A 24,291-nucleotide genomic window follows, 5' to 3' on the forward strand; every position below is an offset into this window, starting at 1 on the left:
AGTTCCAGGCTCCGTGTCTGCAGAATGAGTGCCTAGAGTCACAACACTCAGCCCACAGGGCTGCTGTGAGATGCTCAATGCGAAGTCTCTGGCTGTCACTGTCAGCTTTGCTAGACCGTAGCTCTCCTCTGAATGTGGGAATAGCTGGTTACCTACGTGTGGGAAATCAGTATGTGTGTACATGGGACATCAGTCTCATCAAATTCTTTTCTTCTTATTGAAGTGTGAAAGTAGTTACGTCTCACCACTGCAACACAGAATAATCTGCCTGATGACTTTGTCATTATACATAGTTTGCAAAGTACAGAGACCCCTACAGACAGCCCCCCCATAACTGAAAGCTATGCCCATGAGATTGAAGTGACCCCTTCTTGTACACTCCCAGACACACGAGACCATTTTGATCTAGAAGAGTATCTTGCCTCTTCCTAGTTCCACAGCATGTCACCATCAAGCCATCACTTTGGAAAACTGGACATCTGGGAGGGAGGGGGGAGTCAAAGGGCTGTAACCTCTGGGAGGGTCTCCCTGGCAGTTCGACACACCTGTGAGAAGTGTGATCTCATTCTTAAAATTCGCTTTGTAGCCAAGGGCCACCTTTCCACCTGAATGCTATTTCTTGAATCAGAATCCAAGAGTGGGTTCAAAACGAACAAAGGTCTGTCCCCAACAAGGGACAGCCCAACACTTGTCACTGTGGGGTCCTTTTAAAAAGGTCTCTGGGCCATGACAGTGAGGTTGGAACAGGTGTGCAGAGCACCAGGTGTTGGAGGAGGAGATAGGTCCATCTGAACCCTGAGTTATGTCGGCTTGGTTATCAGATCTGTCGCATGGTTCTATATGGAGACAGACAACTCATATAACCCTTACAGCACTATTTATTACATGTCTGTTACACTGGGGGTGGGGTTTGACTTGTAGACTCTCACGGAGCCCTCTAGGGTGACCATCACTTTGCATTGCTCTGAGAAGACAATGGAATCAGGGAGGCTAATGCTGCCCAAGGTCATAGACCAGTTAGGGGCATTAGCCCACTGCTACCAACTCCCAAGTTTCTGCCCCTAGAGATGGGCATGGATCTGTTCACCAGCAAGACCAAACCATATAACAGCAATGATGAAGTCAGCCACGGACCACAGCTATGGTAGCCATCCTATAAGATATAATAGAGCTAAAAAGATCTGGCTGTACAGTGACACAGTGGCCATCATAACGTCCCAGCACGGAATGCATCATGTGTGTGCCTGTGCTGATGTGTCTCAAGCCACACAAAAATTTTACCCTCTGAATTATGAGCAGAACATGCTAGGTGATAAGGGACTGGAGGGCTGGGTTATATATTTACCACACGATACTTTTTATCATTATTTTCACGTGCACTCTGTCTGCTAATAAAACCAAGGTATTGTAAATTGGTGCGCCTTATTATACCGGCAGTATTGTTCATCGCGTCTCCTGATTGAGTCACAAGGCCACGTCAATGGACTGTCTTTGCTATTGATACTTCTGTACGTTTACCCTTTCAAGTGCTCATAATGACAGAATTGTCAAGGACAAATTTCTCAGAACACATTCTGGACATTAAGGAATGCATGACTGTATGTAGATGCATAGGACTGCCTTGGTGTAAGGCAAGTAACACACACACACACACACACACACACACACACACACACACACACTCGCTACATGCTGGTTGTGAAAGACTAGAAGTCCCCTTGCAGAACAGTCATCAGAGAGGTGTGAGATGTCAGAGGCCGTGTATCTACACTGCATCATGTGATCCTGAATGAGTACTTGGGTAAGAAGGTGAAAAGGGAAAGGGGACAACCCAATGGCTGGTGTCTCCAGGCCACATCGATGTCACATTGCCCAAATGAGGACAATCCAACTGGAAAAATCCACTCTGGGGGAAATCTGGTAAAACTGGCTGGTGTGTCACATATATCCATGCCAGTTAAGTCGGGGGTGGGGGGAGAGTCAGGACAGTGAGATGCCAAGTGTGCTCCTCCCTGACTGTGTCCTGTATCAAATGAAAATAGAATGGCCATGAAGGACACTGGGCTAGGGGAGGCGCTGCTAGATGAAGCAAATGGAGAAACCTAGATATGAACCACACTAAAGGTGGCAGAACTGTATCCATGTTCTGTCTCCACCATGTCACAGTTCTGTAGAAGAGTTTGTCCTGAAGAAGTATTCCCTAACAGTGAAGCCCTGTGAAGTCCACAGCCAATCCTTAAACAGTTGAGCAAAAACAGTGTGCATACATATGTGTGCATGTGGAGAGAGAAGGGGCCGTATGTGAGTGATGGGTGAAGGGTAAGGTGTGTGCACGTGTTCACGGATATCATGCTATCTATCATTTTCCTAACTTGAAACTTCAAAACTGAAAACAGAAACATCAGGAAAAGCACCTACTATGGCCAGGCCCCCACTGGGCATGGGGTGGAGTGTAGCGGAAACTAGCAGCTTCTATCTGCCCATCACCCTCTCCCCCACTTCTGCTAATGACTTTTGTCCTCCTTTACTACCTCATGGCTGGAGGGGGGGGGGGAATGCCCAGCAATGGTGCACATGACACAGGCCTGGCCAGGGTGGCATGCTACTGCTGCCCATTGTAAGGGGTTGGAGATGATCTGAGTTTGCCCAATCTGATCCTTTCCTGCAATTTCCTAAGGAAAGCTTCTCAGGAAGTCCTACTCAAAATAGTCATAACCTGCCACCCCTGGACTCCCCAGGGTCACTCACTGCGTGGGAATGAAGCTGAACCCAGAGGTAGGGATAGCAAAATAGTCCATAGAGAAGAGGGCCAGGAGATGTCAGGCTCTGGGTTCAAAGACCCAAGGTCCCTGGCATTATCAATGTTGTCAAGGTTCTTACCTTAGTCCTGTGGTCTGTTCAGAGTGTCCTATATACGTTTTCAGAAGGCAAGATATCATGGAATATGATAGTCAAAGGGCAGAGGAGAGGCATGTGGGGGGGAGGGAGAGGAAGAGAGAGAAAAATACAGAGACAGACAGATACACACACAGAGATGGAGAGACAGAGAGAGAGGGAATGAAAGCGAGAGAGAGTCAGACACACACACACACACACACACACACACACACACACACGAGACAAAATCAGGCTTTCTGAAAGTCACTTGGATGGGGCTCAAGGAAGGCTGGGAGAGGCTGGACAAAGACAAGAGAAAAAGAACATGCAGGAATTGTCTAGAGACCCATAAAGCGTCTGGCTTGATGGCAATGTCTACCCTAGATGGAACCAGGGAATCAGCATGAGACCAGGAGATGCTGCTGGAAGCCAACCATGAAGAGTGCTCAGGTCACACGGAGGAGCAGAGCCCTAACTCACAGTCACAGCCAGTGTTTGATGAACTGGCCATCCGACCCAGCTTCCCATTCAAGTATCTCACTGCCGCCATGCCACGAAAGCCATCCTTCCCGCAGCGGCCATGCGAAGGGATGTGCTCCCCGAGTGGAAGCTCATTTATTTCCCCTGGATGACTTCCACCCAACACAGCTATAAACTGGGATATTTGCATTCCCCCACTGCTTTGTTTTCTAGAATTTGCAGAGCACAGTTAGCAGAAAGATTGCTAAGGATACACATTAAGGAAACAATTGCCGCGATCCTTTCTCCTTGAGAGGCAGGGTGGTGGATGAAAAAGGATTTCAGCTCTGGAGTCACACAGCTAATCTTAAAAGATAAAATGTTTGTATGGGTGTGCTGTGCGTGCATGTGAGCAAGCCACAGCACATGTGGAAGTCAGAGCACAACTTTTGGGAGTCCGTTTCCCCTCCTAGCTTGTTCTGAAGTGGGGTCTCTCTGACTGTTTTCTACCATTTCCCCACACACTCCAGGCAAGCCGGCCCCTGATCTCCTGTCTTCACCTCCCACCACCTCGCTGTAAGAGACCTGGGATTACAGATGTGTACCGCCACATCTGGCTTTTTATGTGAGTTCTGAGAAACCCAACTCAAGTGGCCAGGCTTGTAAGTGCTTTTACCCACCGAGCCATCCCCCAATTTCTATAGCTTATCGTTGAGGCTTGGCTGACACAGCTGACCTTGGGTGTGTCCTTGAACCCCCTTAAGCTCCAGTTTGTGCCTCTGTGAAACTCACTGGCTTGCTGGCAGAATCCAGTGACATTACCCCAAAGCATACACCACCATGCTGACCCTGTATGAGTCCTTTCTTCATTGACCGTGATTATCATCATCATAACTGTCATGGACAATTTTTTGGAGAGCATGCGTGTTTTGTTTTTGAGACAGGGTTTCATCTCATCCTTTACATCCTTTATCCCAGGCTGGCCTGAGACTTGCTAGGTAGCTCAGGTTGGTCCTAGACTCAATATTCTCCTGCCCTTAGGCTCCTGAGGGCTGGGATTGGTGACCTGTGCAATCGTGCCTGGCTACCGTCTGCAGTAGTTGGGTCCCGACTGCTCACTAACGCTGCGGGGGCCAAGAACCATTTCCAAAGATAGCCCACTCCATCGCTGAGCAAAGCCGATTGTTGACAGTGTTGAGGTGTTGAAGGAACAGCTTAGTTGGCGAAATGCTCACGGTGTGAACATGAGGGCCTGACTTTGAACATCAGAACTCACTTCTTTTTCCTCCACATCTGGCCTGGCGGCATGCACTTGTAATTCTAGTGCTGGGGAAGCAGAGACAGGCAGATCCCTAGGGCTCACTTGTCTGCCAGCCTCGCTGAATTGGTAAGTTCCAGACCTGTGAGACACCTATCTCAAAAAGCACAGTAGATGGCACCCAAGGAAGAACTGAAGTTATCTTCTAGCCTCCAGACACACGTGAACACATGTGCACGTCTGCTTTCATGCATGCACACACATGCGCGCACACACACACACACACACACACACAAAACCCAAAAAACAAAAACAAAAAACAAAACAAAACCCCAAAAACCAGTCCTTGATCGGAACTGGGCTTTGCTGCTGAGTGTACCCAGCAGTACAGGGTACCACAAAGGGGCTCTGATCCAGCTAGGGGCAAAGCCTCTTCCTCCAGGGTCCTGTTCCAGCTTCCTAGTCAAGGCAAGCAGGAGCCTGCTTCTAAATCAGTACTCACAATATGTTCCTGGAAAGCTCTTGGTACCCCATTCAGTTAAGATCCCACCAAAGAGGATGTAGGGGCTCTTCACACACTGTCAACTGCTCCCAACAATGCCACGTGGTAGTCAGAAATGGCTCCAGGTCCCCAGATAAAAGTCATCATGGAGGCTGCTTGGAGAGGTCCTTCTGGCCTCCTTGTAGGAGATTCCTGTCTAGACTAGCTGGCAATGGAAGAGGATCTCTTGCTTCCTGGTCCAGTGTTCCCCACCCAAGCCCCACAGAAGGGATGATGTGGCCTCTTCTCCTCCCTTGTTGGCTGATATGGTCAGCCTGCACCAGCTGAGTCAGCATAAGGTCACAGACTGAGAAGGGAGGTCACCCCAGACTCTGGCCTCCTTGCTTCATAATGGAAAGGACGACTATCCGGGAGAGGATGGGCAGATGTTCCAGTGGTGAGCCCCCCCTCTTCTCATTTGCATTCTCATCCCTGGTGACAGATTTGTATCAGCGTCCCCAGGGCAGGACAATCTTGTTTCCCCAACAAAACCGATTATGCACATCGGGCTTGGGGATTAATCACAGGCAGGGGGCTGGGAGCCAATGAGAAAGGCAGAGATGGGAGGGTAAGAGTGGGAGGAGGGAGCACCACGTCCCCGTTCTGCAGGGCCAGCAAACAAGCAGAGGCCAGGCTCCACTGCGGGAGGGCCCCTCAGACGTGGTCCTGGCGGCAAAAGTCGTCATGACAAATCCAACTGTGCCAACCCCATGTTCTCACTCCCTGCTTGTCCCTGTTCGGCTACAGTGAGGGAAGGGAGGAGTCATGAAGTCCAATACTCAGGACAGCCTCGCTTCATGTCCCATCTGCATGATCCCTGGAAGACCTGTCTCCTCTGCTACTGCTCCCCCTAATTGCTACATGTCCTATTCCATTGAGTCCAGCCTCCTTCAGTAGAACTTTCTAGAGAGGGTGGGATTCTTTCCAGTGGGGAGGCGAGGAAGGCACTGTTTACATCCTCAAAATCATCTCTGCCCCATCTAGAGTCGTATCGGGAACACCCAGGCCTACCACTCAGCCATCCAGTGCGGGCATCACCAGGGTAGGGTGTCAACTCCAGAGCAGGGCAGTCCCAGCCTCTCAGGAGTATTACACGGGAGCCTGTGGTCCGTGTTATGTACCCAAGTCTCCCACCCTCCTTTCTCAGGAAGGCGAGGTGTCTAGCTCCACGCAGATGGAAGGGGACAACTTGCCTGTACTCCAACGAGAACCTGGTCAGCTCCCGGTTGTTGTGTAACCACTTGAACTCCAGTGGCCAGCTGCCCTCAGCCATGCACGTGAGCACCAGGCGGTTCCCCTCCAGATGTACTTGGGTGCGCACTGGCTCTGTCTTGAAGTACGGTGGCACGTCATCTGTGGGAAACAGGGTACAGAGCCACCAGTTAGCACTTGCTCAGCCCCACGTGTTGGCCCCCTGAACACCCACGGCAGACAGAGCAGGGACTGCTGGGTAACCTGCCCAAGCTCATACCCTGAGAAGGACCTGAACTTGGGTCAGTCTGACTCCAGTGCTTGGCGTTCAGCATCCTCCCCTACCAAGCAAAGCCTTGCCCACATACTCTCCTCTCTAGCCAGCCTCTGCCTCCGCTACACCCTCCCCAACTTCCATCACTTCTGGTCCCCTCCCCCTTTGGGAGTCTTGTCCAGTTCTCATCCTTTGCCTCAGAGCTGTGGTGTGGGGGTGTGGGGGTGTGGGGGTAGGGGTGGCTGGATGGTTGGGTGAGTGGGGTGGCTCAGCTGATGTGCAGGTGTGAGGACCTGAGTTGCAGTCTCCAGCACCCCACATACAAATTCAGGCTGTGACATGCACACATGCTATAACCCCAGCACTGTTGGGGGGGTGGAGACAGAAGGATCCCTGGGGCTTGCTGGATGCCAGCCTAGCTCCAGATTAATGAGAGACCCTGTCTGAAGAGGACAAGGCAGGGAGTCACAGCAGGGTACTTGATGCCCTCCTCTAGCCTACATGTCCACGTATGGGTGAGTGCACGTGCACACATACATGTGTGGGCACAACACACACATGCACACACAAAGGAAAAAGAAAAACACGGAATGGAGGTGACACAAGGTTCAAGTAATAGAGGAGTCCCTCCCTGAAGCTGGAAAGCACCTCACAGGTAGGGTCTATTTAGTGAGCCCCTCTGCCACTGGACTGCTGGCCTCCAGCCAGCCAGCCAGCCAGCCTCAACCTCCCCATTCTGGCTGCCCAGGCTGTGGATGTGAGTCCAGGTAGCTGCTGCCATGTCCTGCAGAGTCATGCACCTGTCTGGCTGGGTTCAGCCCCACAGAGCATGAAAGCTCAAAGCTCCTTCAAAAGGAGTAACGTGCTCCATTCCCCAGACTCAGACTGCTCAGACAAATGGCTCAGGATGGAGGGGGAGAGGACAGAGGTGGGGGTGGGGTTACACCAGGGTGTTGGGAGGAGCGGGGAGACAGCTCCCAGCCTGCCTTCACATCACCAGCCTTTGGAATGGAGCAAGGTTGTGGGCAGATGTCAACATCTGGTAAGAATATCAACAGAGGTCCTAGTCCTCACAGGTTCTATTATTCTAGAAGGTTCCATATGTGTTCATTTGATCCTCATAGTGACGTTATGACTCCAGGGAATATGAGGTATGATTTTAGAAAGGGCACAGCGAGGCCTGGTCTTCAGAACCTATTGAAGATCACATGGCAGAGAGGAAAAATCCAAACCACAGAACCAGCTACCTCCTTCGGGGAAGCTGGGCTAACCTCCCTGGAGGCGGTAGCTGGACCAGGGCTTAAAGGAGTGGATGAGTACAAGGCGAGAGTCAGACTCAGGGTTTGTGTCCTGGTCCAGGTATCAACAGCCTGAGGAAGTGTGCTAGAGAGTGACCCTACAGCTCATCTAGAGAGTCCCCAAAAGGCACTCAGGACCTTCCACACACCACTCAGTGGCAGACACAGGGTCAGATCCCACCTTCCCAGGCTAAATCCACAAGCTGCCTATGGGTCCCAAGCGATTAGAGCCACATAGGACGTGGCCAGCAGGGCAGTGAGGTGTCCCCACCTCCAGACCAGTGGCAGGGGCTCTAGCAGCATCTACAGACCGCTGCCTTGTATCCACCCCAGGAATGGCCAGCTGCATGGCAGAGGGCAAGCTCTGGCTCTCTAGAGTCTCAGTTTCCCCATCCGTGGATACAAGAGAAACAGTGGGCACAGTGAAATAATGATTGCCACAGTGCTGGCCTAGGCCTTCCCCTGGGGACCGATGCCCCACACGGGGTTATCTAGTTCTAAGTGGGCATCTGTGCAGAGATGGACACTGACATCCTCAGTGCTGGCCTGGGTCAGAGTCCATGTTCCCCTGAGAGCCTAGAACTGGGAAAGCACCTAAAGCACTTGCCGGTCTGCTTTGGGACTAAGGAAGGGGGCAAAGGGAAGGAAGAGGAGGAAGGACACGTCCTGTTGGGCTGGAAGGGCTCTGTACTGGGCCTCTCTGCACACCAGGTTGGGTCGCAGGATCTCTGGTCCTGGGTCTCCTCTCACCCCCAGGTCTAACCAGCATGGACCATTCACGGTCAGGTTCACCTTTTGTTTCCAGATCTCACCCGGGCTCAAGCACTGATTTGTGTGCCTCAGTAAGAGTTACAATAGGCTCTTGGGGGACCAGCCGAGTGACCCTGCTCTGTATGTAGCACCCCTAAACCTTATAACCTTGTACTCCACTTACATACCTAATCTTATGCATGCATACGTCACACAGTTTGAGGGAGGGGGCTCTTCCTTGAATTCCTGCCCCAGAGGACAAGCCTCAGGGTAGCTTGGAGAGCAAGGACTGCTAAAGGCCCTTTCATACTGTCTCTTTGGTTCTCTTTGCAGCTGTCCTGTGAACATTCTGCCTCCAGAGCAGTTGAGGGGGCTGGGAATGCAGCTCCATTGGTAGCATGCTTGCCCGGCATGCAGGAGCCTCTGGTTTTGATCTGCAGCACAGCACAAACCAGGCTCGGTGATGCATACCTCTCCTCCCAGCACTTCAGAGGTGGAGGCAGGAGGGTCAGCAGTCCAAGGGCACCCCTTGACTACGTAATAGCAGGTGAGTGAGGCCAGCCTGGGCTACATGAGACCCCATCTCAAAAACAGATTGAGCCGTTGAAAGGGTGCTTCTTTCAGATCACCAAAGCTGAGACCTTCCAGAGGTGCTTGTGCCTCTAGGGTTCTGGGCCATGGCTGGCTGGGTACCTGTTTGCCAGGGAACACGACTTGCCACCCCAGGAGGCAGCCAGTGCTGCCCTCAGCTTAACAAATGGGCGCATTCTCACTTCAAAGGCGCATTCATATTCTCCAGCAGCATTCAAGAGCCCTTTGAATAGCGTTTTTAAAAACCCTCTGTTTGAGGCTGTCATTGCTCATTTGTTTTAAAACAATAACATTCCCAGCCCCGCGTGATTAAATCCCTTCCTTGGATGGGGGCTGACTCAGAGCCAGCCCTGTGAGAGGAGGAGGAGGGTGGCGGGTGTGTTTGAACACATGCAAGCACACACACGCTATGCACCTAGACACCCAGCCTCTGTGGGCCTGCTCATGGGCCACTTGCTCCAGCACCGAATTTACCAGCTCACTGCCCAGGCCCCAGAAATGGACAATCTGGGCAAACACCTCGTGCTTGGATGGTTTGATTCCAGGGGTTGCTGGAGATAATGGCCCTGGGGGAAGAAAGGGGAGGGAGACCGTGCTTGAGCACCTGCTGGGTACCAGGCCCTGCTGTGGTCCTCCCCATCCCTCCTCTCATGTTATCCTCCTGAGGTGACACAGAGGGACTGAAGTGCCTCTCCCCAGACCATTGCTCTGAGGTCACCGTTGTGGTGGTGCTCCTTGCACCCTGGGTACAGGGATCCTGGGAGGGAGGCTCCTGCAGTGTTACGTTTCTCCAGTCCTGCCCGGTCCTGCGGTCCGGCCCAGCCCCGCAGTCCTGCAGTTGCTTATAAAATAATCATTCAGAGACTTAATATTATTTACAAACTGTATGGCCTATGGCAGGCTTCTTGCTAGCTAGCTCTTTCATCTTAAATGAACCCATTTCTATTAATCTATGTATTACCACGTGGCCATGGCATTACCAGTCTGCTGGCATCTTGTTGCTCCTTGAGTGGCAGGCTGGCTTCTCCCCTGACTCCACCCTTCTTCGTCTCGTCTTCAGTCTGAATGTACTGCCTAACCTTATCCTGCCCTGCCATAGGCCAGTGCAGCTTTATTTATCAACCAATCAGAGCAACACATATTCACAGTGTACAGGAAGACATCCCACAGCAGCCTCCATTAGGAGAAAACATTGGGACATGCACCAGGGGGTCCCGAGTGCATCTGAAAGTAGGAGATGGCTGGGAGCTGGGGTGTGGTCCACGAGAGGATGGATGGCTGTGAGGTGTGACTTGTGTGTGTTTGTGTATATGCGTGCACATGTACATATGCCGGTATACCTATGTCTACATGTGTACCTGACACATCTATGAGTGTCTGGGCACATCGGCCCCCACCCTGCATATCTGTACATAGACATCTGCCTCCTGTTTGCATGTGAGTTCACAGGAACGTAGAGACTGTAGGCTTTGGAAGTCACTTACCCTCTGCACCTCAGTTTCCTTAGCTGTAAGCTGGGAATAAGTTTACTGTGGAGACTAAATGAGCACAGAGCACTAATTAAATAAAGTAATAAGCACAGACCAGAAGCCAGCACATGCTTAGGAATGGACAGCGATTGCTCCTATGGGTCCCATACACGGATGGGCACATTGTGACAGTACTCTGTTAGAGGTGCTGGCAGCTCTCCTCTGCTTTTGTTTTCAGACGAGGCCGTGCTCAACCTGAGGAACTCTGTGTTCACCACAGACCTGTGAGCCTCCTGCAGTGAGAATGGGTAACTGCACAGAGAATTCCGGGTAAACAGAATCAACATTGTGAGCATATCATTCTCCCAAACCTTTCCTCATTTTGAACGCCCCCCTCCAAATTTAAAAAAAAAATATTTAAATTGACCACAGCAATGATAATGATAATTTGAGTGTGTGGGCAGGTGTTCACGTGCCACAGTGCACACACCTGCTGTAGAGGTGAGAGGTCCCCTTGTGGAAGTTGGGTCTCTTCTTCCACCATGGGCTCAGGGATCAAACTTGTCCATCAGGCTTGAGAATTAAGAGCTGGTACCCACTGATCCATCTTGCTCCCCGTCTACCCCATTTTTACAAAATGAGACAAAGTGACTCTAAAATTCATATAAAAACAACCACAAAAATAGATTAAAAACTGGGCCTGGAAATATGGCTCAACAGTGAAGAGCATGCGCTGTGTTTGCAGAGGACCCAGCTCTGGATCTTGTCATTCATGTCGGGCAGCTCCTGATTGTCTGTAACTCCAGCTCCAGGGGGCACCTGATGCCTGTGGACCGTGGGGTACCTGCACCCACCTGCACCTACACACAAGACACATAATCTAAAATTTTTAAAAATCTTCTTTTAAAAAGCTAAAAACAAACAAACTGGCAACAAAAACAAAGCAAAACAAATCCAAACCCCAAACCAAAACAACCTTTTGAAAGAGTCTAGACCACGGGGAAGAGAGCAGCGGTCACTTAGACAGTGTGGTCTTTATGACTACTTTGATGAAGGGATGGTCTTGAATCCTAGCAATAAACCCAAATGCATAATAGGACTTTTAATGTATGATGAAAGCAGAATTGCAAATCCAGGTGGGGGTGAGGGGTGGAGAGGATCAATTACTCAGCACATGGCTTTGGAACTGCCAGGGAGCCATGTGGGAAAAATATATAAAATTGACTATCTTCCTCACACTTTACCTCAAAATAAATGCTAGAGGGATTGATGTTTTAAACATGAAAATGAAATTCTAAAAGAACTAAAGGGGGGGGTGAAATCACAAAAGTTTAAAAATACACAATGCTGGTGGAGTTAAGTTCCTGCCAAGCACTTTCTAAGTACCACGAGCGCTCCAGACGGTCAGGAGACAGACGATGCCTTCAACTCTACAAAAATTCTTCAGAGGGAAGAGAAAACCCACACATCAAAAGCAGCGACACATGACAGACTGGGGGAAGATATTCTCAACACTTATCGCAGACAGAGATCTAAGTTGCCTGGAGAAAAAAATGTGCTCAGCTGGGTACAGTATTATGCCTTCAATCCTAGCATTTGGGAAGCAGAGGCAGGGGGATCTCTATGAGTTCGAGGCCAGCCTGGTCTACAGAGTGAGTTCAATCCAGCCAAGGCTAGATTTTTGAGACCCTGCCTCAAAAAAAAAAAAGTTTTCATAAATTCGTAATATTAAATGACCGGTAGCAATGGGTAGAGGGTGAAAATGGTTCAGAGGGAAGAAGGACAGAGTGGGGATGCTTGACCTCCTCAAGAAGCAGGTAAACTAAGTCACAACAGGATACTCTTCCCCCCACCCCCCAGCAAGGTGTGAGAGTGTGAGATCCAATGGACTTGCGTGCAGGGAACAGGTGTCCAGAGGGGTCACACTCCTCATGGGGCTGTGACCTGGTGTGCTATCTACGGAGTGCAGCTTGACAGTTCTATGGCAGCCCTCCCGTTCCTCCAGCTTCTGAAGGCAGTTCCCGCGGTCTCCACTTAGGCATGTGTGGGATGGCAGCCTCTCAGAGCTGGGACACTGAAAGTTTTGAAAACACGTGTATGCTGTGCAGAGGGTACCGGGCAAAAGGAGGACTGTATCTCCAGCATGGGACTGCTCTGTGACAGGGGGCCCAGAATAACCATTGAGAGCCACCCCTGGGTCATTTACAGAATCTGCTACTGCCGCGTACAGAGACTGTCAAAATCTTATTTATTTACAGACAGGGTTTCATCTCAAATCACGATTTGTTCTGTTGTTCAGGATGACCTTGAACTTCCAATCTTCCTGTGTCCACCTCCATAGTGCTGGGGTTGCAGGCAGGCACCACCACGCCGGCAGCACCACGCCTGCAGCACCCTGGCTGCAGCACCATGCCTGCACCACCACGCCTGCAGCACCACACCTGCAGCACCATGCCTGGTGCATGTGGTACCGGGATCGTGGGTTCTGTGCATGGTAGACAAGCAATCTGCCGACTGAGCTCCGACCTCCAGCCCTTTGGGTTAAAGATGCATTTGCTGTGCAGCGATGGGCTTTTCCTAAGGAGTGACGTGTTTAGGAGAGCGGACTGGTGGCGGTGTCTTGCTAGTGTGTGACTGTGTGTCCTGTGTGTCTGCGTATGTACATCCGTGTGTACACATGTGCTGTTTCTTCACTCTGCCCCCTTCTGTCCTTTCTGCGCTGTGGATCCAGGCACATGTTGCTCACTCACGGCCAGATGCATGTATCCATGAGCCCCCATGAGTGTACATGAGTGTACGTGTGCAGTAAAAACAGTTATGGGGCAGCTGTACTGAGGGCAGGGGAAGGACAGGGCCTCTGTGTGGGATTCAGGGGTGTCACACAGCAGGGGCATCCCTGTTCCTGAGAGACAGCCCCATGATGAACTGCTGCCTGCAGAGGCTGGCCACAGGTCTTAGTGCCAACTTCCTTCTAATTTCCTGTGTCAGGCCAGGAGGCCCTGACTGCCATTTCCTCTGGACACTGCCACTAAATACCCTCATTGTCACCCTTAGACGCTAGGTTGAAAGCTGAATGGCTCCACACAGAAGCTAATCTCAACTCAACCTGCCCCCTTCCTCCAGCCCCTCTGCAACATAATATCGTCGTTCCCCTGATTGGCCAGACTCCCTCTGCCTCATCTTTCAGGGGCTTCCCCGCCTGGCCTGGGACTCCTATGGAGCCATTCCTGCTGGGAATACTGGCTAGAGGCAGAAGGGAAGCCGGGGTAAGGCCTCTGCCAGGCTCCTAATTGGCCAAAGGACCTCCCTCTGCCCTTCAGAGCAAGTTTCCAAAGCCACTGAACAGAGACAAATTCTCTTCCAGCTCTGAATGTCCTCAACTTCTTCTTCCTCCCAGACTCCCGATAAGAGCTCAGGCAAGCCAGCTAGTGACCCTGGAGTGCCTGGGTCAAAGGAAGCTGTGATTTGGGGACTCACAAATTTCTCTCCTGCATCCCCTGGTCTAGCACCTCTATCCTGACCTCCACGGCCTCCCAGAGGGCTGCTTGGCTTGGAAGCCTGCATGCATGAAACCTGGCTGGTGAGTACCTGAAGAGAGTTTCAGGTCAGCAAGAGAGCTAAGGCTCAGGGCAGCACCCCCCTCCCCGCAAGCCTCCAAACTCCAAGGTTTTAAGCTAGCTCAGGTGGGGGGGGGGGGAGAGGCAGGCTAGGTTTGTATAAGTCTTTATGGGACTTTCCCCACAATGTCTGTGACTGTACAGGTCTGTCGGGCATGGAAGCCCAGATATTTATATATGGGGTGTGGAGGGGTTAGTACTAAGCCTGGGCTCTGTCTGGGTAGAGGGCTCAGGAAGAGACCCTCATAGCCCAAGAAGATGCTGCCGGGGCTCTGCTGCTCCCTGTTCTCCAGGAGGTGCAGAGAAGGCACAGCAGGTGTTCTCTGGATGGGACCCAGACTCCCATCTGTTTTCCTCACCTCCACTCCCCTGTCTGGCACACCTGCCTGCCCACCCGTGCCCCATCCAAGCCAGGGCCTTGAACACTCTACGCCCCCCACTCTCCTGATGCTCTCCCATAAATGAGATGCTAATCAATGCCCCTCCCCTGTCTCCTGGCAGATGCCTGGCCCCACTTGGCCTGTTGCCGCCCGTGTGCCAAGCGCTTCATTAGCTGGGAAAGAAGGCTCTTGCCCTCCTTAATCTAATCCTTGCCAGTGACCTTCAGGAGCCAGTAACTTCTGACGCCGGGAGCCTGGGAGGGTGAAACAATCAGCTCTACCACGGCCTCCGCAGCTGCAGCTGGATGAATTTCTCGCTCAGAAAGCGTGTTCAAAAGCATCTAATGGAACGGATCATCAATTTGTTTGAATACACATCTAATCTGATTAGGGGGGCCTGGCCACCAGGGCAGCGAGCGTAACCTAGCCTCGACACAGCCCTGGGGGAATTGTAAGTGCGGTGGCAGGGCTCCAGTTAGGGAAGGAAGGAGGAGCATGTGTCTGACCCCATCACCCAGCAGGGTCCCTCGGGCTGGGCCCCTTGGACAGCCAGCCAAAAGATGTCACAGAGAAGTATGAATAGTGAGGATGCCTGAGGGCTGGGCTGATGGCTCTGGGTTGTCTACAGCTCCAGCACTGGGGACAGGGCCCAGGGCTCACACGGTGCTCTGGAAGCACCTTGTGAATGAACGACCAGGCCTGGTAGCACTGTGGTGGTCTTCAGAGGTTCCCTAAAGCCGTGAGTGGTCATAAAGTTGTCTCCAGGATAAGACAAAGTGATAGCTGTCCTGGGTTGAAGAGTGACACCCCCCTCTCCCCTGAAAAAACCCTTCCAAGAACTTCAGAACGTGAATTTACTTGGAAACAGAGTCACTGCTGATGGGATTGATGAAGAGGAAGCCACACAAGAGCAGAACTAGCTTTACGTGATGGGTGGTGTTAAAAGAGGTTATAGTGCAGGCCTGGGGACACAGGCCTGTATGTTAATCCGTTTTCAGTTGCTGCAATAAACTACCATGACCAAAGGCAACTTAAGGGTTGATTTTAGCTTCTCTATTCCAGAGGATGAAAATCCATCATGGCCCGAAAAGCATGTATGGCAGCCAGAGCAGGAAGCAGAGAGATCGAATTTCATCCCCACACCGGAAGCAGAGACAAAGAGAGAGAACAGGAAGTGGGGAGAAGCTATAAACCCTCACAGCCCGCCCCCAGTGATGAACTTCCTCCCACAAGTCTCCACCTCCTAAAGGTTCCATAACCTCCCCAAACAATGCCAGTAACTGGGAAACCAAGCGATTTTTGCTTTCAAAAACCAAGTGTATTCAAAAATACATGATCCAATGGGGGACACTTCTTACTCAAATCCCAACAGCCAGATAAGAGGATAAAAAGTTCAAAGCCTGCCTAGGCAACTTAGTGAGACCCTGCTCAGTTGATGAATAAATGAATAAATGGTCTAGGGATATAATTCAATGGTTGAGGATGGCCTAGGATGTGCAAGGCCTTAGGTTCAATTCCTAGCTCATGTTAGAAGGTGCTATGGTATTATGGTTTGGACAGGAAATGTCCCACTGAAAAGCACATGCTTGGAGGCTTGGTTCCTGAGGCAGACACATCCAGAGAGGGGTTTGGGGAAATGATTGGATTATGAGGGCTCTTCTTCATGAGTGGTTAGTGCGTTGATAGATTCAGAATTTCAATAGACTACCAGGATGCAGTGGGACTGTGGAAGTTGGGCCTGTTGGAGGAAGTGAGTCACTAGGGGGTATGCTTTTGAAAGAGAGACCTTGTCTCTGACCCTCCCTTTTTCCATCTCTGCTTTGCTTCCTGCTCACTATGAGGGGAGAAGCACAGATTTACCATGGGCTGCCGGCCACGATGTTCAGCTTTGCGCCCATTACAGGGGAGCCAGTCAACTTTGGACTGAAAACACAGATGTGATGAGCCAAGATGAATCTTTCCTCTCAAATCCTCAGGGATTTGTCACACTGACTGAAAGTCTGACCACCACAAGAGAAGAATTAACACAAGGGCTGAGAATCTTGGGAAGGGGAAGGCCAGGTGGAGACAGACAGAGACTAGATTAATGTAGCCACAGGCCAGGGAGCACCAGGCATTGCTGGGGAAGCCAATGGGAACAGGAAGTAGGAAGACTCTCTTCCCTGAGCTGTCAAAGGGGCCCACAGATGTCAGAGTCCGTCCTCCAGAGCTATGGCACTAAGTTTCAACCCATTCAATCTGTAGAACTTTGTTATGGCCAATCTAGGAAACTCACATAATGCTTCATGGCAACTTGTGCCCATCATCCCACTATGGCAGAGGCCAAGAGTCCTGGGAGAGCTGTTCCAGATACCATGCAGCCCTGCCTCAGGGCCTTGGCCTATTGGCCTGTTCTATCTCACAAGGATCCCTTTTATCCCTTCTTCACTGGGAAAACATGAGTCTCAGATCCAACTCATAAAACTCAAATGCAGTGTTCTGACTTTCTTCCTGAGATTTCATCTATATCCCCAGATTTTGTAGGGTATCCCCCTTATAGGCATACAAGAATCAGAGCTGTGTGGGGTAACTCTCACACTAGCATGTCACTCACTACATGTAAGGCAGGCTGGTGATCTCTGACCTTTCCACACCCAGAGCCAGGCACTAGACTGCATGTAGGAAGGCCCAGGTGACTTGTAGGCCTGGGCATGGTAGTGCTCCTCTTGGCGACTGGCCATCCCAGAGCATCCCTACACACTGCTCTCCAGCTCTGCCCTGGCAAGATCTGAGTAGCTGAGTGCATCCTGACTTTACTGGGTCCTGGAATGGGACCTCCTGGCTCAGCTCCAGTGGGTTCTGCTATTCCCTAGCCATGTGACCCTGGGCATGAACTCCCTGCCCCCCAGTCTCCTCTCTTGGAAACTGGGTTGACAACTGTAGGTGGTGAGAGGGGCTGGTGCTCTGACTAGTGTGCGGCTCAGACGAGACATCAGTGAAGAGGAGACCATGGTTACTCTTCATCTTTGCTCAGTATCGCAGCCAGAGCCTTCCGCCCTGGATCTCAAAGGTGAATAACATCAGAGCAGCCCCAGCCTGGCATGGAAAAAAGATGGTTCTCATTCCCCATGGGTTTATTTTCTAATTAACAGGAGGAGGGAGCCCTTTCTCCCACCTCAGCCAGAGGGTTCAGAGATTAAACTTATACCATTGATTAGGATGTTTTCTGCCTAACGGTTCTATTATCGTGTCAGAGCATTCAGATTCATTTGAGCCGTAAAACACTGATAATAAAAATTTACACTAACTCCAGGAATTCCTCTCAAGAAACTCGATCATGTTGCATGGACCACACACTGTCCTTGGTGACCTCGGAGCAGGGTGGCATGCTTGGGGCCATTCTCCAGTTATAGGAGGGACCCAAGAGCCTCATAAATCAATAAAGGGTCAGCACTGGGGCTTAGCTGTCTCCATGTCCAGGTTCTCAGTGATTTGACTCCACTCCAGTGATGTTGCTCTAAAAGGTTACTAAAAGGTGGTTTTGTCACCACATGGGTACCAGTTCTCAGATCACCCACTAAGTCAGGGGGCTGTGATGACATAGAGACACTGGCCACCCACAGGTCAGAAAGATGCTTTGGAGAGCCCACAGCCCAGAGGCCTCAGGGGTCTACCCCACTGCCTGATGATAGCATCCCCAGACACAGGACACAGAAGGCTGGATGGTGAAGAACAGGTCTTTGGTCCTCAAGTCTGGCTGCCACAATTCCCAGAAACAACTGTATTTCTTCACCAAAAAACAGGATCCTCCCTAACAAGACATAGATGACAGAAGACAGGCACTAAGGGGGGTGACAAACTTAGCCCCACCGTGAAACAATATCCAAAGATTGGTGGAAGACCACTGAGCTGAGCAGTGTGGGTGTCTAAGCCTCCCCTCTTCCCACTCCAGTCGGGGCTATCCATCCAATTTCCATGGCTTCTCTTTCCTCTGCTTCCCTGGGGTCAGCATCAGGCGGCTAAACCCACAAAGGAAAGGAAAGCAGGCATGTGCTGAAGGCCTAATCCACGTGAGTGAGCTCCTCCTGTCTCGTTTAATCCTCCCAGCCGCCTTGGTGGGGTCCTGCAATCACCACCCCTTTGTTTCTCTTCTCTGAAGCTCTCGCAGAGCGCGACAGGTCACATGAGCATCAGTGACAGAACGGGGTTTGAACTTGCCAAGGCCTCTGATCTCTCTTAGGGTCAGGGCTGGTATTTGATCTTAGGAAAGGAGTCTACCAGGGCTGGGGGAGGAGGGAAAAGCAACTCAGGAGCCAAACTACCCTCCCCACACAGAGGCTGAGAGATGGAACCCGCCTATGAGGAAGAGCACACATTCATCAGGCTGGTGACCCTGCTGTACCGGCGCTTTGTGGCGTGTAACAAAGACTGCGGAGCAGAAAATTGGAGTTCAATTTGCCGTCCATCCCGTGCGCAACGCTCAGCCCATTCCAGTCCCTGGCAGGCACCTCTGCGCTTTATCATAAATAATAACACACGCAGCTCTATGGCCCTTTCCACAGTTAGAGTCCCCAAGCAATTTACAAGCTGGATTATCCACACAGGCCTGCACAGCCACATACGGGCCCCTCCCTGGCACAATGGAGAACTTGTCCCATGGTCCATCTTTCTGGCCTCTTTCCTGGCACCTGGGTGTGAAGCCCTCACCTCTGCCTGGCAGTCTTAGGCCCTCGCTGGAACAGGTGTAGGGGACACAGCAGCTCCCTTAGGGGCTGGAGAGGTTGCTCAGTGGTTAAGAATGTATACTGCTCTTGCAGAGGACTTTGGTTCCCAGCACACAGAGCAGATAACTCAAAAGCACCTGTAACTCCAGCTTCGGGGGAATCCTACACCTCTGGCCACCCGTGGGCATCTGTATTCATGTGCACATACCCCTTACCCCCATGCACATAATTAAAAATAGTAAAAATAAGTCTTAAAAAGGAAAGTGGTTAGCCGGGCGGTGGTGGCACACGCCTTTAATCCCAGCACTCAGGAGGCAGAGCCAGGCGGATCTCTGTGAGTTCGAGGCCAGCCTGGGCTACCAAGTGAGTCCCAGGAAAGGCGCAAAGCTACACAGAGAAACCCTGTCTCGAAAAACCAAAAAAAAAAAAAAAAAAAAAGAAAGTGGTTTCCTGTCTCCACCAGGAGCTCCACTTCCCCCTCCTGAACCTTGGGTGGCCTGTGAAGCTTCATCAGCAGAGACTGCTGGGCCCAGAAAGATGGGACGACTTGCCTGAGATTACCACATGGACTGCTGTACAGAGCCCAAAACCTGGGGATGGTGGTCATTAGTTTGCAGCACACAGAGCCTCATGGAGGGCGATCTGTGGATGGGCAGACTGACCCACTGCCTCTGCAAAGCCCAGAGACTCTCCCTTGGAGGCAGGGCTCACACCGAGCCTGCAGGGGCCCCAGCCCCACTTCTTATCACTAACTAGAGGAGAACTGAGGTCACGCAGCATGATGCCATTTCAAAGGGACACCCAAGGCATCCTCCTAAAGGTGGATGTGCAGTGGTTGGGAGAAGGGAACTGGAATGGTAGCTTGTGATAGGCACAAGGTTTGCTTGTGGGGTGCTGGGAATGCTTTGGGGTGAACCGGTGGCTGCACATGACACTGATGTCACTGAATTGTCTGCTCTGATGCTGTGTGAAATCTCAGCTGAATCAGAAAGACAGGTGCAGCCCCTGCCCCAGCCCCAGGCGGCCCTTAGGAGGGGACACCTAGGAGTTCCCACCTGGCCCAGTCTGCAGCAGCCCACCCATGGCCTGTCCAACACCAGAAGCACTTACTGAGTGCTGGTCTGCTCTCTGGGTGCCAGAGGGGGCCTGGGTTCTAATTGGCTCCCATCAGCCTCGGGGTTAAGGGCATTTGGAATGGGGGCGGGAAGCCTGGGCAGGGGCAGATGGGATATGAATGACAGAGGCATTGGCAAAAGCTCTGACACTGATTTAGCGCCCAAGCTCCCCAAGTCCTCCCACTTTATCTTGGTGTGTGTGTGTGTGTGTGTGTGTGTGTGTGTGTGTGTGTGTGTGTGTGTTGGGGCCATGTCAACCTCCTTTGCTGGCTTTTGTTGGGAGTCAGTGCCACAAAGGCCAAAATACTCTTGATTTAGTGCCCCCTCCCCATCCTGTGCTCTTTCCACAGAAGCCTGGGTCCTGTAGCTGATGCCAGAGAAAATGAGAGAGAGAATGATGAGGAAAGTCACCAGGCAAAACAGGTCATTTTACCATGAACAACTCGCTCCACGAGGGCAATGGCTCTCACAGAAATGAGTTGGAGTCCTGTCTCTGGGTCCCTGGACCTTCCTGAACGTGGGGTGAGGCGGGTTCTCCAGGCCGAGCTGGAAGTCAGAGGAACCTGGCCTTCAGGCCAGGCCAGCTGGAGGCGCCATCCCAGCTTGGGTCCCTGATGGGTAGAATACTTTGGCTGGTGCCCCTTGTGGCTTCTCCAGGGGAGGTATCTGTGCATTCACCTAGCCCACTACTCTGGTTGGCAGATGGAGAAACTGAGGTACAGGAGTTTAACGGAGAACTTGAGTGCTGGCTTCCTAGTACTGAGTCATTCTTTCTCATGTGACAGCAATCAGCTTCACCTCCCTAACTGTAAATTATGCACAAGGGCTCAATAGACACTCACTGCCCTTTTCTAAGTTCAGATATTGCCCCTCCCCAGAGCCCTGGGCCCCCAGAAAGCCCCAGCTGCACTAATTGATGGGGAGAAAGAGTAGGTTCCCAAGTGTGCACCATGGATCCCTGTTATGGGTTGAATTGTGTCTCTCAAAAAGATACATGAAGGCCTCCACCAACTGCCTGTGACTATGGCTTGTTTGTTAATCCTCCCCCCGCCCCCCCCCCCCCCCGAGATAGGGTTTCTCCCTGTAGTTTTGGTGCCTGTCCTGGATCTCGCTCTGTAGACCAGGCTTGCCTCCAACTCACAAAAGACCCACCTGGCTCTGCTTCCCATGTGCTGGGATTAAAGGTGTGTGCCACCACCACCCGGATGTTTGTTATTGTTTTTGAGACAGAGTCTCATGTGTCTTAGGTTGGCTTGGAACTTGTTATGTAATTAAGGATGACCATGACTTCTGATCCTGTCTTTACCTCCTGGGTTCTTGGATTACAGGCAAGCACCACTACTTCTGATTTATGTGGTGCTGGGAATGAAACCCAGGGCTCTATGAATTGAGAGCTACATCCCCGGGCAATGCATATGGTATTTGAAAGTGAAGGCTTTGCAGACATCAGTAGGTTTAGATGAGGTTCCTGGGGGTTGGACCTCCTCTGATATGGTCGACATCCACAGAAACACCCAGGGAGAAGATGGCCCACGAGGACAGAGGCAGAGTCACAGGCAAAGGATACTGAGGCTGGCCTCGGTGCCAGGGACCAGGAATGCTGAGGACAGAGGTTCTCCAGTAGGCTACAGTGAATGTCCAAATGGCTCTGCCCCCTGATAGACAGGGCTGGGATGGGAAGTGATTACTGTCTCAAGCCACCAACTTGGGGTACTGTAGGACACCCCCAGAAAGATAATTCATCCCCACAAATACACCCAAACACCAGCACAAAGTCCTTTCCTGTGAGAAGGTTTTCTGGATATCTCCCCAATAGAAGGGGTCCCTGTGTGCTGACTCACACACCCACTGGAGTGCAACCCAGAACGATGCCTCTAAATGTCTAAATGCTCCCAACTCTAACCTGTTAGCAGACATGTCTTAGCCCTTTTTGAACACTCTGAACAAGCACTCCATAACCAAGCTATGCCACCAGCACTCGGCCCTTTTAGTACCTTCAGTATCTAATCTCACACCAAGCAGAAGTTCAATAAATACAGAATGAAGGAATGAGTAAGAAGAACCCTCTTATTTCCAGAATGTTGCATGATGACTCCTCACCCTCCACCTATCCCTTCCCATTCTCACTGGTCACCTTAAACACAGGCCTTGTCTTGCTCTCCTGTCCCCTGGCCACAGCATGCCAGCTGCTCTGCAGTGGGGCCAGAGCTCAGCTAATGGTAAGTGACTTTGTCCTGAGTGGCGGGGAGCCCATGGTGGCAGGACTGGCAGGTTGGCAGGCGGCATGAGTGTGATGGATGACTCTGCATCGCGGGCCATTTTCAACTCATTTCCTGGAAGCCAGGGCCTCTGGAAAGGAGAGCAGAGGACCCCCTCCCCATGCCCTTTTCACCCTTCTCTCTGCCTTCTCCTCCTTCCCAGAACTGAAGGCCCTGCTCATCCCTGTAGCCTGGGGGTGGGGTAGAGGCAGTGGGTGGGATATTTGTTGATCCTGGTCCCAGGAATTGGATAACGTTCCTTGTACCCCACTATTTTTCACTCTCATCCAGAGAGTGATGTGAGAGCCACCCACTTGCTGTCCCTTCTCTCTGTGGCTGGCCTGGAGAAGGGGCACTGTCTCTGTGCTGTTTGTGTGTGATCCCTGCATCCCAGCAGTTTGATGGCTCCACTCTAAAATGAGAAAACCGATCCCGAGGACAAGAGCGACCACCCAAATTGCTCAGAGGGCCATGAGGGTTTCACAGCTTGCACGCAGGACTGTCTGTCTGTCTTGCAAGTCCCTGTTTGTCTCCGAGAAGGCACAAAGTGGGTTGGAAAAGCAATAAAGTCACCTCCAGGTGCTCCCCCCCCCCATCCACAGCTCTGAGAGAGGCAGAGACAAAGGCTGCAATTGCTGTCATAGTTCCCATAGGCCAAGGCTGGCCTGGGATAGCTCAGGCAGGATGAGGTTGCCAGCGGAGGCCAAGCCACCAACTGCCTCAGGTGGTTATGATAAGGCTGTAAAGTGCCTATGTCCCTTAGGTCCATCAGCCAGGTCACTTTTCTAGGCCCATTCCCCTTTAGGTCACGGACACTCAATCCTCCTGGACACCAGGAAGTAAGTGAGAAAGCATTGGAAGTGAGAAGCCAGGGGGAGCAGAGGGGTCCTTATCAGCCCAAAGCAGCACTTTTGGGAGCTGACATGGGATGGAGGCACCAGAAGGGGCCTTCATGGGGAACAAACCAATAGGGCCCTTGGAGACAGACCTCTGCTTTGGCATCTTGCCTGTCCCAGCCTTGGGCAGGAGGGAAGTGTTGAGCTGTGGTTTGGCAATGGCCGACCCCAGCATGGGAAAGGGGGAGTTTACAGGAAGGCTACAAGTTACTGGAAAGGACAATAAATTAATATAATAGGGCTGTTTGGCTGGTGACAAGGGATAAAACATGTGGTCCAAAACAGCCCCATGTGAGATTGTCAACAGGATGGATGGGAGGCAGGACAGAGGAGAAATAATGGGATGGGGGTGTCAGAGGGGTGGAGGAAAACCACATGGCAGAGGCCTCCTCAGCTCCCCCTTCCCTCAGTCAACCTTGGGGAGGGTTTCTACTGCAGAACCCCTTCCTTCTTTGGGTCCTCCATCTTCACCTCCCCACAAAGCCTTCGTGAACTTTCCCCCCGTTTTTTGGTAACCTCGACACTCTTTGATATGAACGCTCGCAGCCCTGAGTGATAACAGACACCAGGCATGACAGGAGGTCTTCTCCCTCACCCAGCTCACACCACTCATT

The 24,291-nt window shown here is 51.6% G+C and overlaps 1 protein-coding gene across 1 annotated transcript in view; it reads right to left on the bottom strand.

Annotated features, from left to right (window-relative positions):
* The window catches only part of LOC131917113 (protein sidekick-2-like), an 88,443-nt gene extending 71,018 nt beyond the window's left edge, over window positions 1–17,425 (bottom strand). Inside the window, exons 1-3 of the mRNA XM_059270746.1 lie at window positions 17,329–17,425; window positions 9,668–9,805; window positions 6,329–6,488 (exon numbers count right to left, since the gene is read on the bottom strand). Coding sequence (XP_059126729.1) covers window positions 6,329–6,488; window positions 9,668–9,805; window positions 17,329–17,425 — 395 coding nt within the window. The remainder of the gene's footprint in view (window positions 1–6,328; window positions 6,489–9,667; window positions 9,806–17,328) is intronic.
* Between the last annotated feature and the right edge of the window lie 6,866 nt (window positions 17,426–24,291).

Source organism: Peromyscus eremicus, chromosome 8a (assembly GCF_949786415.1).
Source record: "Peromyscus eremicus chromosome 8a, PerEre_H2_v1, whole genome shotgun sequence".
In the NCBI taxonomy this organism is placed as follows: Eukaryota; Metazoa; Chordata; class Mammalia; order Rodentia; family Cricetidae; genus Peromyscus; species Peromyscus eremicus.